This window comes from Sminthopsis crassicaudata, chromosome 3, assembly GCF_048593235.1.
Source record: "Sminthopsis crassicaudata isolate SCR6 chromosome 3, ASM4859323v1, whole genome shotgun sequence".
In the NCBI taxonomy this organism is placed as follows: domain Eukaryota; kingdom Metazoa; phylum Chordata; class Mammalia; order Dasyuromorphia; family Dasyuridae; genus Sminthopsis; species Sminthopsis crassicaudata.
The window spans coordinates 415,752,709-415,776,650 of NC_133619.1; the positions used below are offsets into that span (position 1 = coordinate 415,752,709).

The window sequence follows — 23,942 nt, forward strand, 5'->3', positions numbered from 1 at the left end:
TTGATTAATTTATGTTGGTTAATTTTTTAGAGGTTTTTTTATTTTACAAAAAAATGAGTAAACATATATATGACATCCCTATTTTTCTTAGTTATGGATTCCTGAAAAAGCTCTACTGCTATGACTCTAGTATAAGAGACTACTATTTATTTTCCTTCCCTGCCTATACCTAGTCAAATGTCATGTCTTTAGCAGCAGCAGCAGTAACAGTGGTAGTAGCAACTGCAACAAACTTTCATTTAACACCTTAAGGTTAGAAAAGCACTATACATATATAATCTCATATGTTTCTCTAAAGAACCCTATGCTATTATTATTATTTCTATTTTACAAATGAGGAAATTGAGTCTGGGAGAGGTTAAGTGACTTGCCCAGTTGCTACAGTATTTGAGAAAAGATTTAATCTCAGGATTAAATGTTTTACATTCTACCCACTAAGCTATCTTACTATCTTTTCTACACAGTATCTTTCATGACTCTTCTCTCTCTCTAAGGCAGAAAACTGCCCTATTTCAGGCCCTAATTATCTCTAGCCTGGACTATTCCACCAGCCTCTAAATTGATTTTTTCTATCTCCAGTCTCTCTTCTCTAATGATTCTTTACAAAAGTACCAAAGTGATATTCCTAAAGCACAAATGTGACCATGTCATCCTTTGCTCAAATTTTTTTTTGCTTTTAAGATAGATTTCTTGCCTCTTTATCTGCGGTCCATGAATAAATTTCAGTAAATCCACACCACATACTTGGATGGAACACACACACGCGCACACACACATTCATATTCTCTCTCTCTCTCTCTCTCAACTTTTCCATCAAAAGTATTTTAAAACATGATTATGAGAAGATGCCTGAAGGCTTCACCAGATTAACAAAGGAATTTATCACATAAAATATTAAGAGCCCCCTGCTTTAGAACAAAATATAAAGGCTTTTCCATCTGATTTTAAAAATTCATTCATCCATTCTATATTTCTAGGCTGTCTGCACATTATTTTCTTTCATGCACTTTATACATTCTAGTCAAGCCAGTGTGTGCTATATTCTTGGTAGAGGTCATTTCAAAAACCATTCCCAAGTCTCTGCTCAGGCTATACTCCAATCCTGGAATGTCTTCCATTCATCCTCACCCCTACCTCAAATAATCCTCAGCTTCCTCAAATAATCTCCAGCTTCCTCCAAAGCTTGGCTGAAGTGACGATTCCCATAGGAAACCTATCCTGAACTCCCTTCAATTCTCCAATCACCAGTGCTTTCCCAAGGAAATACTTTTAAATAGTGTTTGTTAAATTTTAAAATTAAGTTTGATTTTACTCATCTGTACTCATGTTGTTTTCCCCAGATGAAAGTAAGCTCCTTGAAGGAAGGAGTTCTAGCCTTTTTTCCATTTTTTTCTTTCCAATGCTTACCACAGTGACTAATACACAGTAGACACTTAATAAATGCTTGGTGAATGAATAAATTGTTTAGTAGCAGCTATAAAAAGAGAAAGTAGACGGCCTGGACCTGACCTTAGGTCACATCTCTAAGTCTTAAACCCTTTTAAATGTTGAAATAATAATAATGGCTAACTTTTATGTATGTTACTATGCAATACATATTAATCATATACAGAAACCCTTTTAGGACTATCAAGAAAGGAACAGATGAATCCAAAGGTCTAGTATATAACTGTGAGACAAAGCTTTCTTTACAGCTTTAGATTCTATCAACAGAGAACAAAAATCAAAAGAAAAAAGAAAGGAGATGAAAATTGTTTAGCTATATAGGTGAGAAATAATGAATAAGCAATAAGTTTATATATACATTTGTGTATACATAAATGTTTTAAAGAAACTCCCATTGTATTTTTCTTTCCTAAAAAATTCTTAAAACACAGTTTTCTACTTCTATCTGAACACTATATCCTAAATTCCTTCCTTCATTCCTTCTTGGCAAGACAGGTTTAAATGACTTGCCTAAGGTCACACAGCTAGTACATGTCAAATGTCAAAGTCTGGATTTTCACTCAGATCCTCCTGATTCCAGAGCCACTGCTCTATCCAGTGTTCCACGTAGCAATCCCGTTGGTTTCTTAGTTAAAATAAGCCTTTACTACTGTTCATAATCTTGTTATCGAGAAGATCTGAGTTAAAATTATACCTTAGACACTGTTGGAAACATTTATGTGGATGTCTCTCTAAACATACTGCCCCAAATCTCTTTTCTCCTAGTTTTCTCTTTCTTAAAATATTCTTACCCTTTATTTTTATGTAATTCCTTATATTCCTCTTATATAGTTAGGTGTCCACAAAATATATTATCTTAGGTCTCAGATTCCAAAGCCCCTGAACTTTTTCTTGTGAAGACCCAGTTCTGACTCTATGGCAGCCATGTCCTATTAGGCCCATTCTATTTGGCCTTGATTGAATAACTATATTCTTATTGGAAAATGGTGGGCAATTATCTTAGAGAGTCTCAAGGTTCCAACCTTGAGAGGTGGTCAGAGAAAACTGGACTATTGCTCAGTCTCATACAATGTTTGAAATTCTAATTCTGTATGAGTCACCATATCAAAGAAAAGATCTGAATACTTCAGGGAGTGAAAGCTATGGGGCATTAAAATGATACTCGTATGGAAGAATTTAAGCTATGAGGAAAAGTTAGTAAATTCAACTCCCTAGTCATTGGGGGAGGGGGAAACCTTCCATTTGACATGAAAGGATTGGTAGAAATATATGAGTCTGTCTGTATGAACAATATGGATGTGTATGAATGTGTGAACATGAACATACATACACACATAAATATAAAATGCTCATTACACATTTAACTTGATTTTTTTTTCCAAAAAAAGCTAGAGATGCTACAGACAAACAAAATCTGTTTTGGGAAGAAGTTTGGTCTGGCTGAATACTGAGCTACTTTTTAATTCTAAGCCTATGATTCTATGAACTATTTCATACCAGAAATATTAGGAGAAATGTCCCCTCAAACACTTAACTTCATGATCTAATAAGAAAAAGGTGACTACAAGCTGAATTTATCTAGTAATAAACCCAGTACAAACTATAAAAAAGGGAAAACTTTAAAAATGAGAAATAGCCAACCCTTTTTTTAAAATGGAAAATATATTGTTGATATTTCTGAGGGTTGTTAGACAAAACTATCCTCTAATTTATACAAAGTACAAAAACTCAGCAGGTAATTTTTTTAACCTAAAAAGGAGTATTTATCTTTCTTAGATATACAGAATCATATGAAGCTTGTGATCTGAATCTACCTTTACTCCAGGTACATAACAGGGAAGAATGCAGAGGGCTCTGACCAATGGAGGTAAGGAGCTGAACCCCACCCTGCATTCCACTATTATGAAGCAGATGAAACTAAAGAATATACAATAACTAAGCAAATAAAGTGTGTAGTAATGGAGAGACAGGAAACTCTGGATTTTGGACAAGTGAGAACCTGGGCAAGAAATATAATCTATATCTTAGTTTCCTTCATTTTTACAATGGAGAGAATACCTACACTCCTTATTTTGAACACAATGAAAATCAAATTATATCATTCTTGCGAATGAATTTTGAAAAGCACAGAATATTAATATTATTACTTTTACTACCATTATTAGAAAGAAAAAACAAACTTAAATATCCAGGTAATATTGCCATTCTCACTGTGAGAAAGAATAGCTTGGTACTACAGAAAGGAGTCATTCACTTTAACATTCTTTTTGTAAGAGAAAACTAAATTCATGTTTGCAGTTCTTGGTTTTATTAAATCTTAAAAAAAAGAAATGCAAAACTGATTTAAATAAGATTTTGTTTAAACAAACACATAATTGACACCATATTATGAAGACTATGGAGACTACCATATTGGATTGTCTTTGTTTCTTGGAGACATATGTCCACCATGATCATGAAAATTAAAGTAAAAAAGGGCAGTGAAACCATTATTTTTACACAGACAACAAAGAAATCCAGCTGGGATTGGAATATTACCTGAGCCACATTTAGTGTTGTCGAAACTTTCTCCTGTTTGGCTTCAACTGTTCGAAAGCTGAATGCCCTTTCTAGGACCGACTGATCAATGCCTGTCAATTCACAAATTTCCTTCAGTTCTGTGGAAGGAAAAAAAAAAGAAAATTAAACAAACAAAAAAGCTAGAATGAGATTCTGTGTGTTGCAAAACCACTCTAAGAAAATTAATTAAAAGAATTTTAACTGCTTTCCCCATCACCTTCTACTACCAATTCATTCCAACTGACTCCTCCTCCCGATCCCCCCAAGGATATACTCAGAATTTACTTTGAATTACATTTAGGTGTAGCTTAAATACCAGGTAAAGTAAAGCTCAAATGAGTTACTGAAAAATATAGGTAAATTGTATGTTTGAGACTTCGAACTGGGCAGAAGTTCAAAGCAAACTTGTTACACAAAAGTTCACCGACTTACCATTCTTATCTTTGATTTTGCTTTCATCTAAGCCATTCACTCGAGATTCAGGCTTGAACTCAATGTTCCCCAGTTTTAACACTGCTGCTATTACTTCCAAGACAGACTGGGCTTCATGATCCATAAAGCCCACAATCTGCATGGCATTCTGGGAAAAGGAAGCATGTGATTTTTGTTAACTAAAAAGAATTTTTTACAAAAAAGTCATTTCAGAAAAGAACTAGAATTAGGGGCAAAATCAATGGAAACATGTGTTTTCCAAATTTCCTTATTCCTGTTGAAAGCAACATTGTCCTCTAAATCACTCAAATATAGGTATCATCCTCCATTGCATACTCTTACCCACCCCATTTCCATATCCAATTTGTTGCCAACTCCTGTCATTTCTACCTTCATAAAATATCCCTTGTATACTCTCCCTTGGAAATAAATCACTCAATTTTCATTGTGACAACAGTTGGAATTAAAGTTAGTAAAGAGAGTTTTGGACTTTTAACTACAACAAATTTGAGGTTCAATTTCTTTCGCAGAGACCTAAGTAATTCAGTTAATCTTTTTCTGCCTTAAATTCATGTACAAGATGAGGGGGTTGAATTCTTTGGCATTAAAAGTCTTTTTCAGTCTTAACCCAAAAACTGAGCCTATGATTCAATGCTCAATAGATGTCAAAGAGCATAACCTCAGGGCAATTTAAGAAGGAAATGTCTTACTCCTTTTTTATAGTAAGGATGCTATTGAAATGTCACCCTTGTGTCATGGAATTAATTTGAGCTAATAAAACAAGGGCAGGGGGCAGCATGGCAGTGAATAGAAAGACATGAAATCAAGAAGTCCTGGGTCTGAGTATAACCTCTCACAAATTCTGAAAGTGACTGTAGCAAATTCCTTAACTTCTCAGTGCTCTAGCAGCTCTCTAAAAGTATAAGTTATAGAAGAGTTGTTAACTTGTATAGGAGGAGGGTGGGATTTCACCAATTTCATCAACATTAGTGATGAATTGGTGATGAATCTAGACAAAAATCACTATTTTTTTTTAAAACTGAAGCATTCTTATAATCACTTGTCATCTTAGAAACATGCATCTTAAGAAACAATCTGAGTTTTCCATAGACATCACCAAAGTCAGTTTCAGAGATGCAGTGTTGGGATATCTGTTATAGATAGAAGATACCTACCCTAACTGTTCTGAAATTTGCTGCATCGTCCACTCCATTCACCTTGGCAGAGTCCAGGCTCAAGTAGTTGTATCTGCTGAAATCCCGCTCCAATCTGAGTTTCTCTAAGGGGTCATAAACATATGAGACATCATCAGTAAGGTTCTTGGGTTCAACTCACTTCCATATCTCCCTAACTCATTTTATCGCCTCTTCTGCCTTATAATAATTCAGTAGCAACAAAATGAGACCACTTGACATGCTGCAGGCCTCTCGTGCATATGAAATTCAAGGGAAATAACAAAGGGGGTGGGAATCATGGACACTCTCAAGATGACTGTGGCAGCTTCACTAAGACGACAAATACTTACGGAGCAGATCTTCTGAGGCTCCGGACAGAAGCTGATAGAAAATATGGAAGTTCCTTTCACCCCTTGGCTGCTTAACAACACGTGATTTTTCTAAGAGATCTGAAAGAAAAAAGAGGCAAATGACAGAGTATCAGTCACCTTTCTCTCAAATTTCACACATTTTTCTTTTTTGTCCTTCACTTTCTATTTTGTCTCACTCTGACTCTGTAATCAAAGATGCTGATGGCCAGGATTGGCTCCTACGTTCAGCTTTGATGGTCCAGACACCCCTCGACAGAGGACCAGGTCTAAACAAGAATTTACAAGCATAAATATCACACTCCCTATCGATGTTTTTTAAAAGGAAAATCTGTAGATATCAGACAAGCCCAAGTAAGGAACAGAAATAGTACGTTTTGGGTTGTCTATCATGCAGACATGACAGAAGCAAGAGCCCCAAGAATAAAAGAGCTTTGGGAAAAATGGTTTTTTAGGACTCTCCAATGCCAACCAAACCTACCACAAAAAAGTTGTCCTTTACACCACATATTCAGCTCCTGGCATGAAGAGTAGCATCTCCATACTTGCACCATTGTTTGGCAGAATGAATGAGTTCATGTTAGAGTAGGTACGAGCAATACTTTGAGACTTACTACAGCATTACTCCCAGCAATGCAGTATAATTATGGACTGTAGCAGTAACACAAAGACCAGCCTCACCGTCAACAATCAGTAACTGGCTGGCTCTTTTAGAACAAAGACTGAATTTCAGCCAAGGGAGAGTTAAAAAGTGAGAGGTGCCAAAAGCGAGGATCTCTGCAAACAGCAGCTGTGGCCACAAATTAAAGAATTGTATTCACATGTGTTCAGGCATGGAAAGGGCTGCTGGTCATAATCTGTCTATTCAGCTGCCTATTCAATACTTGGGAGGGAGTGTGTGTGTGTGTGTGTGTGTGTGTGTGTGTGCGCGCCTGCCTATTTATTGAGAGTGAGAGAATGAGAGAAGCACACATTAAATACATAGACTCAGTTCATTGGACAAAGAAGGTCTCTCTTGCCTGCTGAGTGTTACATCTAAACCACATTTTAGCCACAATACTACACATCTGTTACTGTACAGCAGATGAGGATGATTACTCAACAAATACTGCTCCTTTGAAGTTCACTGTATCATTTTTCTCCAGATGCTTATTGAACACCCTCACAATGCTTTCTTACTTTCCTCAATGATTTCAGGACTCAGCTTTCACTCTTCTCTCCCTTATATCCCATTGTCATTCTTGGTAACAACATTCAAACCCATGATCTTCCCCACATCCCTTAGTCTTTCATTCCCTTAATCTTCTCAGCAACTATGGACTTCCATTCCATTTCCATCCTTTAGCCTTCTACTAGGATTATGATATCCTGGACTAAGCTCCCACCAAAAAAGGCACTCAATCACCGAATCTTGATTTTTGTTTTTTTTCTTCTTCTCTGATCACAACCTGCAATCTTCCTGCTCTCATACACCTCCTAAACTTGCTTTGTTCTCAGTGTCTTCCTGGATCTTCCTCCCATGAACCACTGACAGTTTTGAATGACAGATCATTGTTCCATCCTTGACTCTGTAACTTTCTAAGGATTTAATGATCCTCATACTTATAAAACCAACTTTAGATCATTTCCCTTTTCTATTTTCTTCACTTCTACTCCAGAGAGGATCAATCAGTGCTATAGGATGTCCCTAAGCAATGCTGACATAGTCCACTATAAGTGCTTTATTAACTCCTTGTCATATTCCCATAGCAGCTGTTCTAAAGTTCAAGATGTTCAACCCCAACATCTGCTTTCTCTCTTTTAATAGATGATCTAACTTTGACTTCAACTTATAACTCGAGAGATTTTCATTAGTGTCTTTAGCTTTCTACATACCTCAAAATTTCCCTGTACCTACTTCTTATATTCATGTTTCCAAAGATAAGGTGGGTATCCCCATCTGTGATTCTTTCTACCTCCTCCCATGGTTTCTAGGACCTAATCGTGATAATAGTAATAGCTGGCATTTATATAGCATTTTAAGATTTCCCAAGAACTTGACACAAATTATCTGATCCTTATAACAACTCTGGGAAGTAGACAGTATTATCTATATTTTACAGATGAGGACACTGAGTCTAGGAGAGATTAAGTGGCTTGCACAGGATGACAGAATTATTATGCCTCTGAGGTAGGATTTGAACTCACGTCTTCCTGGCTCCAAGTTCAATGTACTACTCATTATGCCCCCTAAATGATCACTCCATCAGTCATGTTCTTCTAGCTTCATCCCCCATCTACAATATTTCCATACAAACAGTCAACTCATCCCTGTCCTAACAAACAAAAAACTTTCTGCTGACCCATCTATATATATAAAGTCTTCCAATCACAACATTCTATTAAAAACTGGGTTTTTTTTCCCCCTAAGGATCACCAGTGAATCAGTGACTTAATTGCCAGGTCTAAAATACAGCCTCATCTCAAATTTCATTCTCCTTGACCTCTCTATTGCTTCTTTCTCAGCCCAAATCCCTTCCTCTGCAATAGGAATTTCCTGGTTACTCTAGCTACTGTCCCATCTATTCTGTATATATCTTGTTGTCTAGATGTTGTATTTTAAATTAGACTCAGGGTTCCGTGAGGGTAGAGAGTTTTGGGGGAGCTGAATTTCTAGCACTCAGTTCTTTTAACTAGTTTGATTTGGGGGATCATTTGTACTACCTGATACTATCTTGGTTTCCATGACAATTTTTTTCTCATTCCTCCTATCTCTTGAACAATGTGACCAATGGCTGGTTTCTTTTATCCCTCTTATCACCTTGATGAGTCTATCTACCAAAATCGTCTCTTTATTCTCTTTCCACTGAAATTTTATCTCCTACAAAGGTTTGTCACTTTTCCAGGGAAGACTTTCAAATCTGTGCATCAAGTCCTGACCTCTACCCTGAACCCTAATCACTCATCTCCTCCTCCCTGCAGTATAGCTCTACTTAAATATCTGGCTAATATTTCAGCCTTGACACATCCAAAACTAAACAAATCCTCCATGCAAAACATGCCTTATCTTGATAATCTTCCTGTTTTTGTGGAAGATATCAACATTTCTCCAATGTCTGAGGATAGAAACTTTAGTTATCTTTGAATTTTCCTCTCCTTAATAATGTTATCAAATGTTATTAAAATTTAGAAAAACTAATAAAAGTACAACTCAATTGGAGAAAAGGGGTTAAACAAAAGCAATTTGAAAAGCCGAGTGAGACAAAATAGATTCCTTCCTCTAAAACATCTTCCCCATTTTTCTGATCCTTTCTATTCTCACTGCTACTACCTGAGTTTGTCCCTCTGTCAAACTTCTTTAGATTATTATAATGGTTTTCTAACTCTCCTCTGCTTCTAGTTTTTTTCCACTCAAAGTCTTTTTTTTCCTCACCACTGCCAGAATAAATAATGCAAGAGTCTAACCAATCACATCATCCCCCTCTGTAAAAACCTTCAGGGCCACCCGCGGCGGGGCCTTCAAACATGAACTTGGTGGCCTAGTTTCCAGGACTCTTCACAATCTGGTACCATCTTCCCAGTCTCATGTCATGATGATGTGAACACTTTATACATCTGCACATTTTATAAATTGTATATATGAAGGTATTTACATGTTGTCTCCCCATTAGAATGTGAGGTATTTGAGGGAAAGGACTATTTTTTAACTTCCTTTGCATCCCAATGCTTAGCACAGATCCTAGGACAGAGTAAGTGATCAATAAATGCTTGCTGACTGGTTGTACTATAATTATTCCCTAATTTCATTTTGTTGCATTCTTTCTTTCATGATCACAACGTGCCTTCTTTTGAATTCCCACTAGTTGACACTTTTCCAACAAATGTCTAATGAACTGAATTAAGTAATTTTCATTCAAAACCCAGTTCTACTGGCATTTTACTGATACTTTCCTTCTTTCATCTTTTAGACCTGTTTCATTCATCTTATAATTTTCTAATATGCATTACATTTGCATGTATATGTTGTATCTCTGCTAGGCTGTAGGTTCTCAGTAAGTAGGGATAGTAATGATTTTCATCTTTATACCCTTAGTACCTAGCACAAAGCCTAACACCTAAGGGAGACTTAGCAACACTTCTCTGAATCAAACCAAATGACAATATTCCCAGAGACTCCTGTTTCAAAACACTCTCTTTTAGACGTTATGAGCTATTAGTTGGAGAAGTAATTCATTTAATAAATAGCCTGTCCAAAACCAATGCAAATGTTTAAAAGCCTTCTATGGCATTTTCCTCAGGCATGTGTGCCTACCCACAATAGAACTGCATGAAGTCACAGCAGGTGATTACTTTAGGTACTGCACATAAATTTAGCTCATTATTTACAAATAACCACCACCTGACCATTTTCATCTATTTGAAAGCCTCCCTGCCTTATGTCTAAACAGAAAATTGGCACAGCATCTTTTTCTTTTTTCTTTTTTTTTTTTTTTTTTGCTTCAGGCGCTTTTTTGCCTTCACTAACAATGAAATTCAATATAGGAAAGAATTTGTAAGCATTTCACAAAGCTAAATCCCCTTTCATGTCATCATGCTTTTAAGTTACCAGGGTATGGACTTAATCATCAATTATGGGGGAAGGAGAAAAATTCTAATACTAGAATGTTCTCACTACAACTTGGCCATCAGCAATGACTCCATTCAGTCATTCTTCAGGTATTTATTTAGTGTTTACTATATGATAAGCATTGTGTAGAGATACCACACAATCAGTTGGTGCTTATTTTCAATTTTGACCATTTATTAGTGTTCACATCCCATGCTAATATCATCCTTATCATCACCTAACATTTTTATAGCATTCTAAAGTTGGCAAAATGATTCATATATATTCTTTTTTTTTTTTAAATTTTTATTTCATTTTATAATTATAACATTTTTTTGACAGTACATATGCATGGGTAATTTTTTACAACATTATCCCTTGCACTTACTTCTATTCAGATTTTTTCCCTTCCTCCCCCAACCCCCTCCCCCAGATGGCAAGCAGTCTTATACATGTTAAATATATTACAGTATATTCTAGATACAATATATGCGTGTAGAACCGAATTTTTTGTTGCACAGGAAGAATTGGATTCAGAAGGTAAAAATAACAGTTTACATTCATTTCCCAGTGTTCCTTTTCTGGATGTAGCTGGTTCTGTCCATCATTAATCAATTGGAATTGGATTAGCTCTTCTCTATGTTGAAGAAATCCACTTCCATCAGCATACATCCTCGTACAGTATCATTGTTGAAGTGTATAATGATCTTCTGGTTCTGCTCGTTTCACTCAGCATATATATTCTTTCAACTGACCCTTACAACAACCACACTTCCGAGGTAGGTTATGCAGGTTATTAATTATCATCATCATGACCTAACCGGTATAACTGATAGTATATATACCCTAAAATAAGAAAGACTCTTCTTAATAATTTCAAATCTCAACTCATTTTCTTATTAGTGACCCTGGGCAATTCACCTAATTATGTCTGCCTCAATTTCCTCAGCTGTAAAATAAGCTGGAGAAGGCAATGTCAAGTCACTCCAGCATCTTTGTTGAGAAAACCCCACATGGAGTCCTAAAGAATCAGACATGACTGAAAAATAGCTGAACACCATCACCACCACCACCATCATCATCATCATCATCATCATCATCATCATCATCATCATCGGACATTTTAATACTGTCTTTAAAGTTTTCAAAATCTATTATATACTTTCTCTCAACTGATTGTTAAAACAACTACTTCTCTGCGGTTGTTTCTGTAAGTAATATTAATTTATCAAGTGAGAAAACTAAAGCTCAGAAAAGTCAAATCAATTCTTTGTGATGACAAAGAGAATAAATGACATAAGTGGGATTCTACTTTTATCACTATTGAATCCCCACTACTTTGCCCCAATACTTCTCTTTTGCAAATTATATATACAAAACAGTGAAAGAAATAAAACTTCTCTTCCACATCTTATGGAAGGAAAAAGTTTTTTAAATGGTAACTAGCCTAATGGGACACAGTTGCCCAGCAGAAATCCTTTGACTTGAGGCCTACCAAACTACTGCTCAGGTCCCTTGGTAAAACCTTTTCCTTGTTACAAAGCTAGGTAGGATTTAATAGGTAAGCTTGTTATTAAGATTGTAAGGCATAAAAATTAACCTAGGTATCTTAGTTCTTTTTTACCTTTCAAATCTGAAAGGATGAAATATACCCAATTCTATAAGCCTCAGCCTCCTTGTCTGAAAGTAAAGGGGACTGAATGAAAGGATTCTCAGCAATCCCTTTTCTCTTTCATTTTAATCATATGATTTCTAATGCCAAGTGACTATATTCTCTCCATTTTCTTCCTGTCCTTCTATATGTATTTAAAATACATGAACATTTTTTCAACACTCAGTGGGTGTATTAACAATGCTCTATATTATATTACAAAAAGATAACTTCTACATGAACTGCAACACCCAGGATGTTTTGGTCAATCCCAAAGTAGTTTTCTAGCCCCATTTAAATTTAATTTCTGTGTCCTCAGTAGGGAGGGAGGGAGGAGGTAGTGAAAAAATAACATATTCATAATTGAAAGTAAGGATACTTGACAAATTATCTAAAATTCAAACGTAGAAAATTACCCACAAAATCTTCCTAGTGTGTCCAAGACAATAAAATGCTATGCAAAATATATACATTTGTTCTAAGCAAGATAGGTCTTAGATGTAACAAAGGTTCAGCCTTGCCAATTCTGTATTCAATACAACTTTTGTACTTTAATTGTGTATTTGCAGCTTAAAATCAAACTGACAAAATGGAGCTAAAACATCTGGCATAAAATAACAAAAGAAGCATTTTTCCTCCTCTCCTCTCTTAAAATTTTCATAAATTAACTAAAAGTCTTAACTAAGTCACCATGACAAAGTTATCCAATTTAACCCCTAGACAGCTGGGTATGCTGAGTAGCAAAGTTTCAAAGGTATTCCATTTTGTGCTCATGAAAAATTAACAGGGGGTTTAAGTAAATATGGTGAAAAGTTGGCACAGTATCTATGCAAGCTAATTAATTTTTAATTTCTAAGAATTTATCATGTACTTGATATAGATTTTCTTGGGACTAATAGCAAAAATGCAATTATAAGAAAAAGCACACATCATTTTTAAAAATTTGCAGAAAGCCCTGTAGGCAGATGTCCTGGATTAAATATATATAAATTAGTCAGAAAGGAATGTCCTCTGTGTATCTAAATGATTTGTTCTTTTAGTTCAAAATGAATTGAACTAGATAGTGAATTACTTAAGGTTTTTTAACTAACTCTTGTTTTCCAACTGTTTAAAATTTTGTAATGATTAAAAACTGAAAGTCTGTCTAAATTGAATTTGAGAACTCATGAAAGTAGACAATCTTTGTATTGGTGCAGATTGTAAACCCTTGTTCCTGAGCCTAAGCTATTCTTGTTCATATTTTCCCAGGAAACAGCCATAAAAGATCTTCCCCATGGGCTGGAGCCTTTTCACTATAGTTTTGTTTTTTGTTTTGTTTTTTCCCATTTCATGAGTAACAATATTTTATTTTGTTGCAATAAGTTACTTAGGTTTCTTAAGCTAGTTTTTTTTCTGATAGTTGAAATGTTGTGACAAGTTCCAAATGTGACAGTCTTATTTATAAATTTTTATAATTTAAACTTCATTTTAATAAAGTTGTTCAAAAGTGAACGGGCACCTTGAGAGTTGTGAATTCTCTATCACTGACCATCTTCAACTTGAGTTGGGAGGTACGATGAATCGAAGCAGAAGGGATTTCAAAGGGCATCTACATCTACCCTAAAACTGTCAATTTACTGATGAGGCAACTGAGTTTCAGAGAAGTTATGTGACTTGTCAAAAGTCTTAAAAAGAGCATAGCCATGATTGTTATTTGACACTAGAGCTAATACCTACTGTACTACCTACAGTGCCAACTGTACCACAAGACTTCCTGATGACACCTAATAAATGGATTTGTTTCCTCAAATTAGTCTAGATTGCAACTGTCAAAAATGACTTCAATTAAAATGTAATTGGGAAATATTTAACAAAATAAATGAAAATACAATGAACCCTCCAGAGATTGGATTTGTGAACACTCCCTTTATATTTCAGTTCAATACTACTGTTTCAGATGCCTCTGAACTATCTTTGAACTCTGAGATCCTCTAAATTTAATCCAACAAATATTTACTAAACATCTCCTCTATGTATTGTGATCTCCAGCCCACCTACTCTGGAACACCCCAAGTCCCTTCACGGATTGCCTAATTAGCATGGTAGAACTCAAGTCTTAATACTCACTGTCAACCGATGATAAATACCCTTTTCACTGCTGTCTCACTTTGGCATCAGAGCCCGGCCACACCTAGCTCCATTAACTAAGGGTGGACAAGAAAAAAGGAAACTGACACTAATCGTGTTAGTACCTGTGAAAGGTCCCACATCTACTCCCCTAGCTCCATACATGGAAAAATCACTAGTGTCATTTTTCACTGGAGTTTAATTTATAGTGATGGGCATCTCTCCCTGCACAAGTTATTTGATTATGTGAGTATGTATGTGCTGAATAAACCTACTTTTTTTTTTTTTAAACCAGCTTTCTCCTTCAACAATTCTTGCTGCTTGCTGCTTCATGGGAATTCATTCCCCTTGAGAGAGCTGACCTTTGGTACTGTAAAAGTTCCTTCTCTCCCCCTTACCTGCTAAACAAAGCCAGTAGCAGCAAGATAGTACACAAGGCACAGGCCTATTTAAACAAAGCCAATGATAGATTTGATTTGGTATACTAACTTAATATTTTTTATTTTTTCATTTAATTGACTCACAAAACTCAAATGTGTAGACAGACAGTCTAATACAATGCTTTTTTATTATGAATTTAAGCCTCAGAAAACAACTCTGTAACTTGTCTCATGTAAGTCAAAAGAGTCCATGACCATCCACTGTATACAAAGTACTGTGCTTGGCATCCAAGTCACTAATAAAAGAATCAAAAGAATCAAGTCACACCTCCTGGCCTCCAGAAACTTAAAAGTTTAGGGTTCAAAGGACAAAATTAACATAAAGAAAAGAAACATAAAAATAGACATGGGGGGAAAAGATAAAAATGAAGAGGAAGAAAAAAAGGGAACAAAAAAAGGAAAAAGATAGAGGTGAGAAAGGCTGAAGTGGGAAGGGAAAAGGTGGAGAAAGGGAAATGAACTGTTTCATTTTCATCTTAAGATCTCTTCCCTTCATTTAGCACCAGGGCCTAGCATAGTAATGGACAGACAGACAGGCGCATGTGTGCGTACACACACACACACACACACACACACACACACACACACACACACACACACACACACACACACACCCCTTTTCCATGTAAGTCTCCTGGGGAGAAGAGAAAGAGGAGTTCATCCTCTTCACATTTTCATTCCCCTTCCCAGTCAAACCTCATGCTGAGGGAAGGCATCAGGTAGGATCAGTAAGTAAAACTTCCTTTTCTGAGGACATGCAAGAAATCTTGAACACTAAAGGTGTCCTCTCATGGTTTTCCCTTAATACCTTTTCCTTCCCCAAATCTATCCTCAACAACAAAGGTACAAATCTCTCAATATTTTAAATTGGCATATAGTGAGGACTTTTGGGAAGGTTCAGAATTTACCTATCAAATGAATGTGGGTTGGGGCTTACTTACACACACACACACACACACACGCACGCACAACCACCTATGGTCATAAGTTAACATTTAAAGTATAACCTTAGCATATAAACTGTCCAAAAAAAAAAGTATAATTATAAAATTAATTAAAAAAATAAAAAAATAAAGTATAACCTTAAATAAAACATCACCTTTATTGCTTTATTTACAGACACAAAATACAGCTGTTCTGCTTTATTTTAGCTGATCTAGAGTATAACACATTACAGTGATCCATTACACATTTATATCCTTTTTTGTACAATTAAGCTATATTATTACTATGTCTCATTTCTTCTACTAGTGAACTTAAGAAAAATAACTATTACCTGATAATTATGATTTCCTTGATCGTAAAAAAAAATCCTGGGGCAGCTAGATGGCACAGTGACTAGAGTACCAACCAGCCCTGAAGCCAGGAGGAGTTCAAATGTGACCTCAGACATTTAACACTTCCTAGCTGTGTGACGCTAGACAAGTCACTTAAGCCCAATTGCCTCAGGGGGAAAAATGCTTACATTGTATTATAAATGTCCCAAAAAATAAAAATGTCATGCCTCTCAATGTCACTCTCTATGAATATAAGCTCATTAAAACACTATAAAGAAGATAAGCCAATAAACAAACAACATGGTGATTCATCTCTATAAGCTCAATGTGTGTACTTTTTTTCAATATCTAAAAATAGCAACCCATTGTGTTTTCCCCTAGTTAAAAAAATCCATTAATTAATGTAACCAGATATGACATTATCAAAAAAAAATGTACTTTTTTATGAGACCTGTTATTTCAACAGTGCTAAAAGTTCTCACTATCGATACAGAACAACTCATCTGTTATTTATGGTCCTTGAAGATTGTCAAGAAGCACTGAGAAGTTAAGTGTCAAAGTCAGGACTTAAAAAGGACTTCCTGACTCTGAGGCAGGTTCTCTATCTATGTACTATGACATGCTCATGATCATCTGGTAACTTAATATTTTCCTATCTTATTGAGTTGTTTTCAATCCTGCCCAACTCTTTTTAATCCCATTGGGGTTTTCTTGACTGAAACAAACAGGGTTAAGTGACTTGTCCAGGATCACACAGGTAGTATGTGACTGAGGCTGGATTTGAACTTGAGAAGTGAGTCTTTCCAACCTCAGGAAGGACACTCTATCCACTGAGCCACCTGGTTATTCCAAGAAACAAGTAATAGTTATAATAACAGCTTAAGAGTAACACTTCATTGTTAAAAAGTCCCAATGACATGGTACTTAAAAAAAGCTGTAAGTATAGAGATAGCATCCTGACTATGCATGTGTGTGACACTTGAAAGGGAAAGGATTGAGACAACTGAAGTGAGGAATGGAATATAAGTGTTAATCTGGTTGAGTACATATTAGTATTCATCTGTCAGTGCTTTTCTTAGGACAAGTTCATCTATCACATTTTTGTTATGTGATAACACTCCAGACCCTTTCCCTTCTAAGCTTATTCTCAAGTGTAGTATTCTAAGCTTATTATCAATCACAGGAGTCAAGTAATAACTGCACTCCATATATCTAATTTACAAAACATTTCAGCTATTTTGTATTATTTTAAGAATCAACAACAACAACCAGAATATGTTATTTTTAGATAGAAAAGAACAAACTATGAAAGGGAATTAAATCTTAAACATGCAGTACATTAGTTAAATGATAGAATAAATGATAGAACTGACCTGTCTACTTACTAATGAAAGGACAGAAGTTAGAGAATTATTTTGGAACAAGGTCAATGAAAGGAGAATGTGTATTTGAACTTGTTGAGACAGGTGTATTTCTCCTCTCTCTTTTAGCCTCAAGATCAAAAGCTATAATTTACTTACAGATGCAAACTTGATAACTTTGTCTGGATATAGCCAAGAAAAAAATCCAACAAAAACTGGTTACTTAGAATGAGAAATTATAGTTAAAAAATTCATAATGAGACTCAAGCTAATTAAAAGTAGTCAATTTTTTCTTGTGCAGCAAGATAATTGTGGAAATATGTATAGAAGAATTGCATATGTTTAACAGATATTGAATTACTTGCCATCTGGGGGAGGGGGCAGGGGTAAGGAGGGAGAAAAAATTTGGAACATAAGGTTTTGCAAGGGTGTACGTTGAAAACTATGCATATATTTTGAAGATAAAAAGCTTTAAAAATTTTAACAAGTTAAATTGCATTGAATCTAAAAAAAATCAAATCAAATCAAATCAAATAAAAGCTCAAGAATTCCAGGCTCATTTTAATTTTCCAATTAGCTGAATCAACTTTTAACTGCTATGAAATATTTTTAAATGTTTTTAAAAACCTTGAATATTTTAAATTCCCTCATAAAGGTCTGGCACTGGATTACACAGATCTCCAGAAAAGGAGACAGGTTCATAAGTTGCTCAAAGTTACTACTACTAATAATAGCCAACATTTATATAGTCGTTATTTTGTGCCAGTCACTCTGATAAGCACTTATAATTATTATCTCATTTAATCATCAAAACAATGCTAGAAACTAAGTGCTATTATTATTATCCCCATTTTTTAGATGAAAAAATGAAGGCACAGATTAAGCCCAGGGATCACACACCTAGGGCTTGTATGAGGTTTGACTTGAATTGGAGACTTTCTTACTTCTAGCCCAGCACTCTATCTACTGCATGACCTAAGCATCAGGGGTGAAAGTTGGATTCAAGTCTTTTAATGATAGATCCAGAGTTCTTCCCTCTGGTATCATATTGCCTAAAGCAAAGCTGTTTTAAACTGAGTCACATAACTGAATGTGGGAGTCACAAATATTGGTTAACAGTAAAAAGTATTAAATATTTCACCAAGAGCTAATTCTTTATGTAAAATAAACTAGCATATCCATCTCATTAATGTGCAATTTGGCTTTCATCTTTAATAAAGGCAAAATTATATGTATACCAAAGAATTGTTTTAAAATAAATTTCTGTGTGATTTATTTCAGCAAATATTTCATTTGTATACATATTTTATTTTTTTTTTACTATTTTTTTATTAAGCTTTTTATCTTCAAAGCATATGCATGGATACTTTTTCAACACTGATCCTTGCAAAACCTTGTGTTCCAATTTTTTTCTTCCTTTCCCCCTAGATGGCAAGTAATTCAATATATGTTAATGTTTAAAAATATATGTGAAATCCAATACATGTGTGTTTACCTAATTTATATACATATGTAGCTGGAGTCATATAAAAATTTCTCAGGTAAAAAAGGAATTACCAGTGGAAAAAGTTTAAGAAGCCCTGGACCTAAAGAAATGATTCTGAAAAGGATCTTAACTTCCACACCCAAAACCTGTAATTCAGACTTTGTTTTATAGTATAATGCCACTTTTATTATCTTGAGAAACAATATGGTTTTGTTACCCTCTATCTAAATTCAGTAAAAATTGTTCATCTGTTATGTGCAAAACACTATACTAAAGTAGAGAGCCTTGAATGCCAAGTTAATAAGCTTATATATTATGTGGAAGGCAAAATTGGGTGAACAAGAAAAGGGAGATGTGATTTATTATCATGGAATGTTTTAAATTGGAGAATGAGAGGTTCAGAATAATGGGATAGGAAAACTGCTAGTAACACCATAAATAATGGACTTGAACAAGGAGACTCTAGAGGCAAAGATACCTTTTCATTATCAAAGTCCTAGTCAAGAAGCAGAGGTAGTAGAGGGAGCAACTGAGTTTGCAGTCAGGAAGACCTGAGTTCAAAATCTGTTCTCAAACACATGTGACCCTGGAAACATCACCTGGAATCACCATTTATATTAATGCATTGGAGAAGGAAATGGCAAACCATTCCAATATCTTTGCCAAGAAAACCCCATGGACACTATGGTCCACAGGATTGCAAAAAGTCTGACAACTGAACAACAAAGTCAAGAAGAACAAGGACCTGGCAATTAAGGGAGAGTAAGAAGTCACAAGTTTTAGGCCCTTTGCTCAGAACAGTCAGCCTTCCCCTCCAACAACTTTTGTCTCATGAACTTAACTTCTAATTAAAACCTAAGAAAATGGTTTCCACTTCCAGGAAGGTTTCCCTGATCCTGTTGGTTAATAAATCAATTGACAAGCATTTATTAAGGGCCACCGCTGTATCAGACAGGAGCTATGAAGAGATGAACATGTATATTTATGAGTTTGTACAGGATAATTAAGGAGGGGAAGAACTACCTGCTGGTATAGAGGGTGAAAGGGGGTTGGGGGGAAGGCAAAACAGGAAAAGTCTCATGTAAAAAGTAGCACTTAAGACAAGTTCTAATGGAAAACAGCTGATACCAAGAAACAGACCTCACAGATATGGGAATGAGGACTGGGGAAGGGACAGTCGGGGCAAAGACACAGAAATGGAGGGACTTATGTGCCAGGCAATATCAGAAAGTCAATCTGAACTGTGTGTGAAAGGAAGTAATAATAAAGCTGTGAAGAAGGGAGAAAGGAGTCAGGCTATGAAAGGGTTTTATAATCCAGGGGAATCTGTAAAGATTCAAAAAAACCTTCCTCCTCAGACCTCACAAACTACTTTGTTTTTTCAGTCTCTCTTATCTGTCCCCACCCCCACTAGGCTATATATACAATCTCCCAAAGACAGGAGATGAGTTTTATCTAAACTTTTGTTCTCTGTTGGTGCCATCAGTAGTCTGGTCCAGACTTTTTAAGTGTTAATAACGTGCATTAAATTTTAAACGTGTGTTATGTGCACATTTAGGGGGGTGAGTTTTTTAAGAAAAATGTGAGAGAGACAGTTGTTAAATATTTACCAGTACACCCCTGCTGTTCTCTGTCTGCCCCCTATAATAGGCACACTGTAGAGAAGAGTGGTGGTGATAATTACAGAAAATGGGAAGCAGGGAGCTGGGATAGATTTGGGGGAGAAAAATATGTGTTTGGTTTTAGATTTAAGTTTGAGAGAGGAAACAAAGCCAAACCCAGGATTTTCAAACAGGCTTTTGGACAGAACTGAAGCTCTGGAGCAATAGAAGGCTTGGGAGTCATCTGCCCAAAGATAACTGAAGACATGAGGGTGAATGAGATCTTCCAGTGAGGCTGTTTTAACAGTTAAAAGAAAAAGATAACTTGAAATCTGACTTCACTTTCTCCCCAACTCCCCTAAATAGGACCCAACTGGCCAGTCAGAAAGAGGATTAAGTAAAGCTCAGAAGAATCCGCTGCATTCCCTCTGTCCAGGAGTTACAGCCAGTCCCAGGGATCTTATCTACCTTTCAGGATACACAGAGTATGTTGGAATCTGGGAGGAGGGTTCAATCCAATACTCATGATTATATTTCAGGGATGTGCCACACATTTTGGAGGAGGAAAGCAGATTTCTCCATTGTTTTATATTCCCTTAGATAGTTTGTCCTTCTCTTACAGAAACAGGGCTGATTGCTATACTTATGAGCTTCCTAGAAGGCAGTGATACCCGTAGCAAGATATTTCCTGCTTAACCACTAATTCATTCCTTTTCTCCCCAAGAAAAAGGAAAGGATATTTAGAAATGATTGGGTGTTTCCCATTACCACAAATATCAAAGTAATTTCATTATGGAAACAAATGCTAGGAAATACAAATGTATGAAATCCATTCCCTGAAGATAGAATCCATAATGAGTTGCTTCTTCATCTCCATATGCTTCTTCCAGAAAAAATGAGAAGGCAAAGGCCAAGTTAACCTCTTGATTAATCCATATTTATTGAATGCCTACTGTACTCCAGACCTTGTGTTAGATTCTGTGGATTCAAGTAAAGGGATAAAGCTAATTCTTCTCCCCATTCAGATTACATTCTGATAGGAGACAATAATTATGTATAAAACACATACAATAAAAAGTAAAAAAAAATACATATAGGAGAGTAGCTAAATACAATGTGATTTGGTAAAGAGATCAGTACTAATTGCAGAGAATTAGGAAAGACTTCATGAAGAATAGTGCTTGCATTCCATCGAAAAGGAAGAGAGTCCAAAATAGAGTCTGTAGATGGAGTGTAATATGGAAAAACTAAAAAGAAGACAGTTTATTTAGAATGAAAAGGCAGAGTAGGGTGGTGATATCCCATTAGGATGGAAAAATCAAGTTGTCTAGTTGGATAGTACACTAAAAACTAAACAAAGAAGTTTATATTTTATCTGAGGACTCAAGTTAGAACTTTCATAAATATTATCTCATTTGATCCTCACAATAATCCTGAGAAGTAGGTACTATAATATTATCCCTATTTTAGAGTTGAGGAAACTAAGGCAAACAGAGATTAAGTGATTTTGCCCAGTTGGGAAGAGTCTAAAATATAGTGATACTCATATTCTTACCTCATATCATTATTGTATATAGTGTATTGATCATTCCATAAAAATATAACACCATACTATTATGCAAGAGAAATCATGTGGTACAGTAGATAGAGCATTCCACCTGGAGTCCCAAAGACCTGAATTCAAATGCAGTCCCAGAAACTTACTAGGTGTATGGCCTTGTGCAAGCTATTTACTCTAACTGCCCAGTTTCCTCATTTGTATAATGAGTTAGAGAAAGAAATAGCAAATTAGTATCTTTTTCAAGAAAATTCCAAATGAGGCAATGGAGAATTGGAGGACATGACCAGAACAAATCACCACCACCTCCACAATTATCAACTAAAATTATTGTTACAGTACTTTCAATTATCGTTACATATGCCCAAGCTCAATTGTTAACATTTCTCTGAACTCTTCCCTCATATGGTTACCTAGAATAAAAGTTTGTTCTCATAGTCATCTGTAAAGTGAACTGGAGATGGAAATAGCAAACCACTCCAATATCTTTGGGATCATGAAGAGTCAGACAGAATTGAAATAACTGAACAACAAAAATGAATCATAAGATGTAATGGCTTTGGAATGGAGCCAGCCAAGCTAGTCTGTCAAATGTAACAATTATATTCTTTTTACTACATCATGAATTGTTTGCATGAACACTCTTGTTTCCCAGATACGGTGAACAAAATGATTCATGTTAAGTTCATTATGGTACTATTTTATAAGAGTAACACATTACCCAAAGTCATCTTTTTAACAAATGCCTGACTCTAAAGTAATGATACATATAAGTCTACACAGGTAGATGAGTTATATGGAGAGACAACTGTCAGATCAGCAGTGTGCAGAGAAGCATAAACAGAGAAAACAAATTTGAGATTCCATTTAATGCATTATGAAATCTAATTCACCTAGACATAATGGTGTCAAAAGGTCTCTCGTAGTAAACCTTCAAGTTCAAATCTGTTTTTCATTTTGTACAACGGATATTTTGCTGAATAGTTTGGCAATTATAATTTGTGTAAATGTAATAATATTCTAAATATGTTAAGAGAGCTTACCATTTGAAATCGTCTAAATATAAATCTTTTTATAAAATAAATTTAAAACTGCAATGTGTATTCTGTGAATTCATTTTCTCTTTGCTGCTTCATTTCTATAGTGCCTTGCAAAAAATAGCATGTCACATTTTTAAAAAAAAATCAATTTATAAAGAATGGTCAAAGAAAAATAGTAAATGATTTTGGAACTCATATGTTTATTAACTTAGTTTATTATATACATTCATAATGTATTTAACATAAAATAGAATACCTATATATATTTCTTATGATGTATGAATTCAAATAACAGAATAATGGGCAAATGCCATCGTTCTTATAACACACAATCTTTATATTTTGAAATCAAAACTCCAAGCTAAACTTTTACTATTATACTTTTATAGAACTTCTTGGAAATTTTCTAAATGAAACCAAGAACAATACTCACAGTTACTTATCACGCCTCCCAGTGGATCTCCTTTGAAGTCAAATTCAATATCCATATATTTGCCCTGTAAAAGAAAAAAAACACAACATTTTGTGTGTATTTAACTTTGAGATACATATATGTAGATCTTGAAAGAACTATCATCCATCCATCCATCTATCTATCTATAGATAGATATTTCCAAGTTGTTTTTCTTAAACAATGACATTTGCTAAAAACATAAACACATTTTATGTATTAATTTAAATATAATGAGGAAAGGCTGAAGCATTTATGCTATCTTTTAATCTCTTATAAGAGACTTCAGGGGAAAAGTACAGCATTAGTTCAAAACTAATATGTCATTTTGTTAACAGAAAAACTTGTCTCTTTTGACTCCAGGTCTAAGTATTGTTTCAGACTCATAAGTAAATTTGGTTTAATA

General features: G+C 35.1%; 1 protein-coding gene across 4 annotated transcripts in view; it reads right to left on the reverse strand.

The window, feature by feature from the left end:
- The window catches only part of MYO1B (myosin IB), a 204,809-nt gene that overhangs the window by 57,026 nt on the left and 123,841 nt on the right, over positions 1 to 23,942 (reverse strand). For all 4 annotated transcript variants that reach the window (XM_074302829.1, XM_074302826.1, XM_074302825.1 and 1 more), the window contains exons 7-11: positions 23,519 to 23,582; positions 5,963 to 6,061; positions 5,613 to 5,716; positions 4,438 to 4,585; positions 3,985 to 4,103 (exon numbers count right to left, since the gene is read on the reverse strand). In XM_074302829.1, coding sequence (XP_074158930.1) covers positions 3,985 to 4,103; positions 4,438 to 4,585; positions 5,613 to 5,716; positions 5,963 to 6,061; positions 23,519 to 23,582 — 534 coding nt within the window. The remainder of the gene's footprint in view (positions 1 to 3,984; positions 4,104 to 4,437; positions 4,586 to 5,612; positions 5,717 to 5,962; positions 6,062 to 23,518; positions 23,583 to 23,942) is intronic.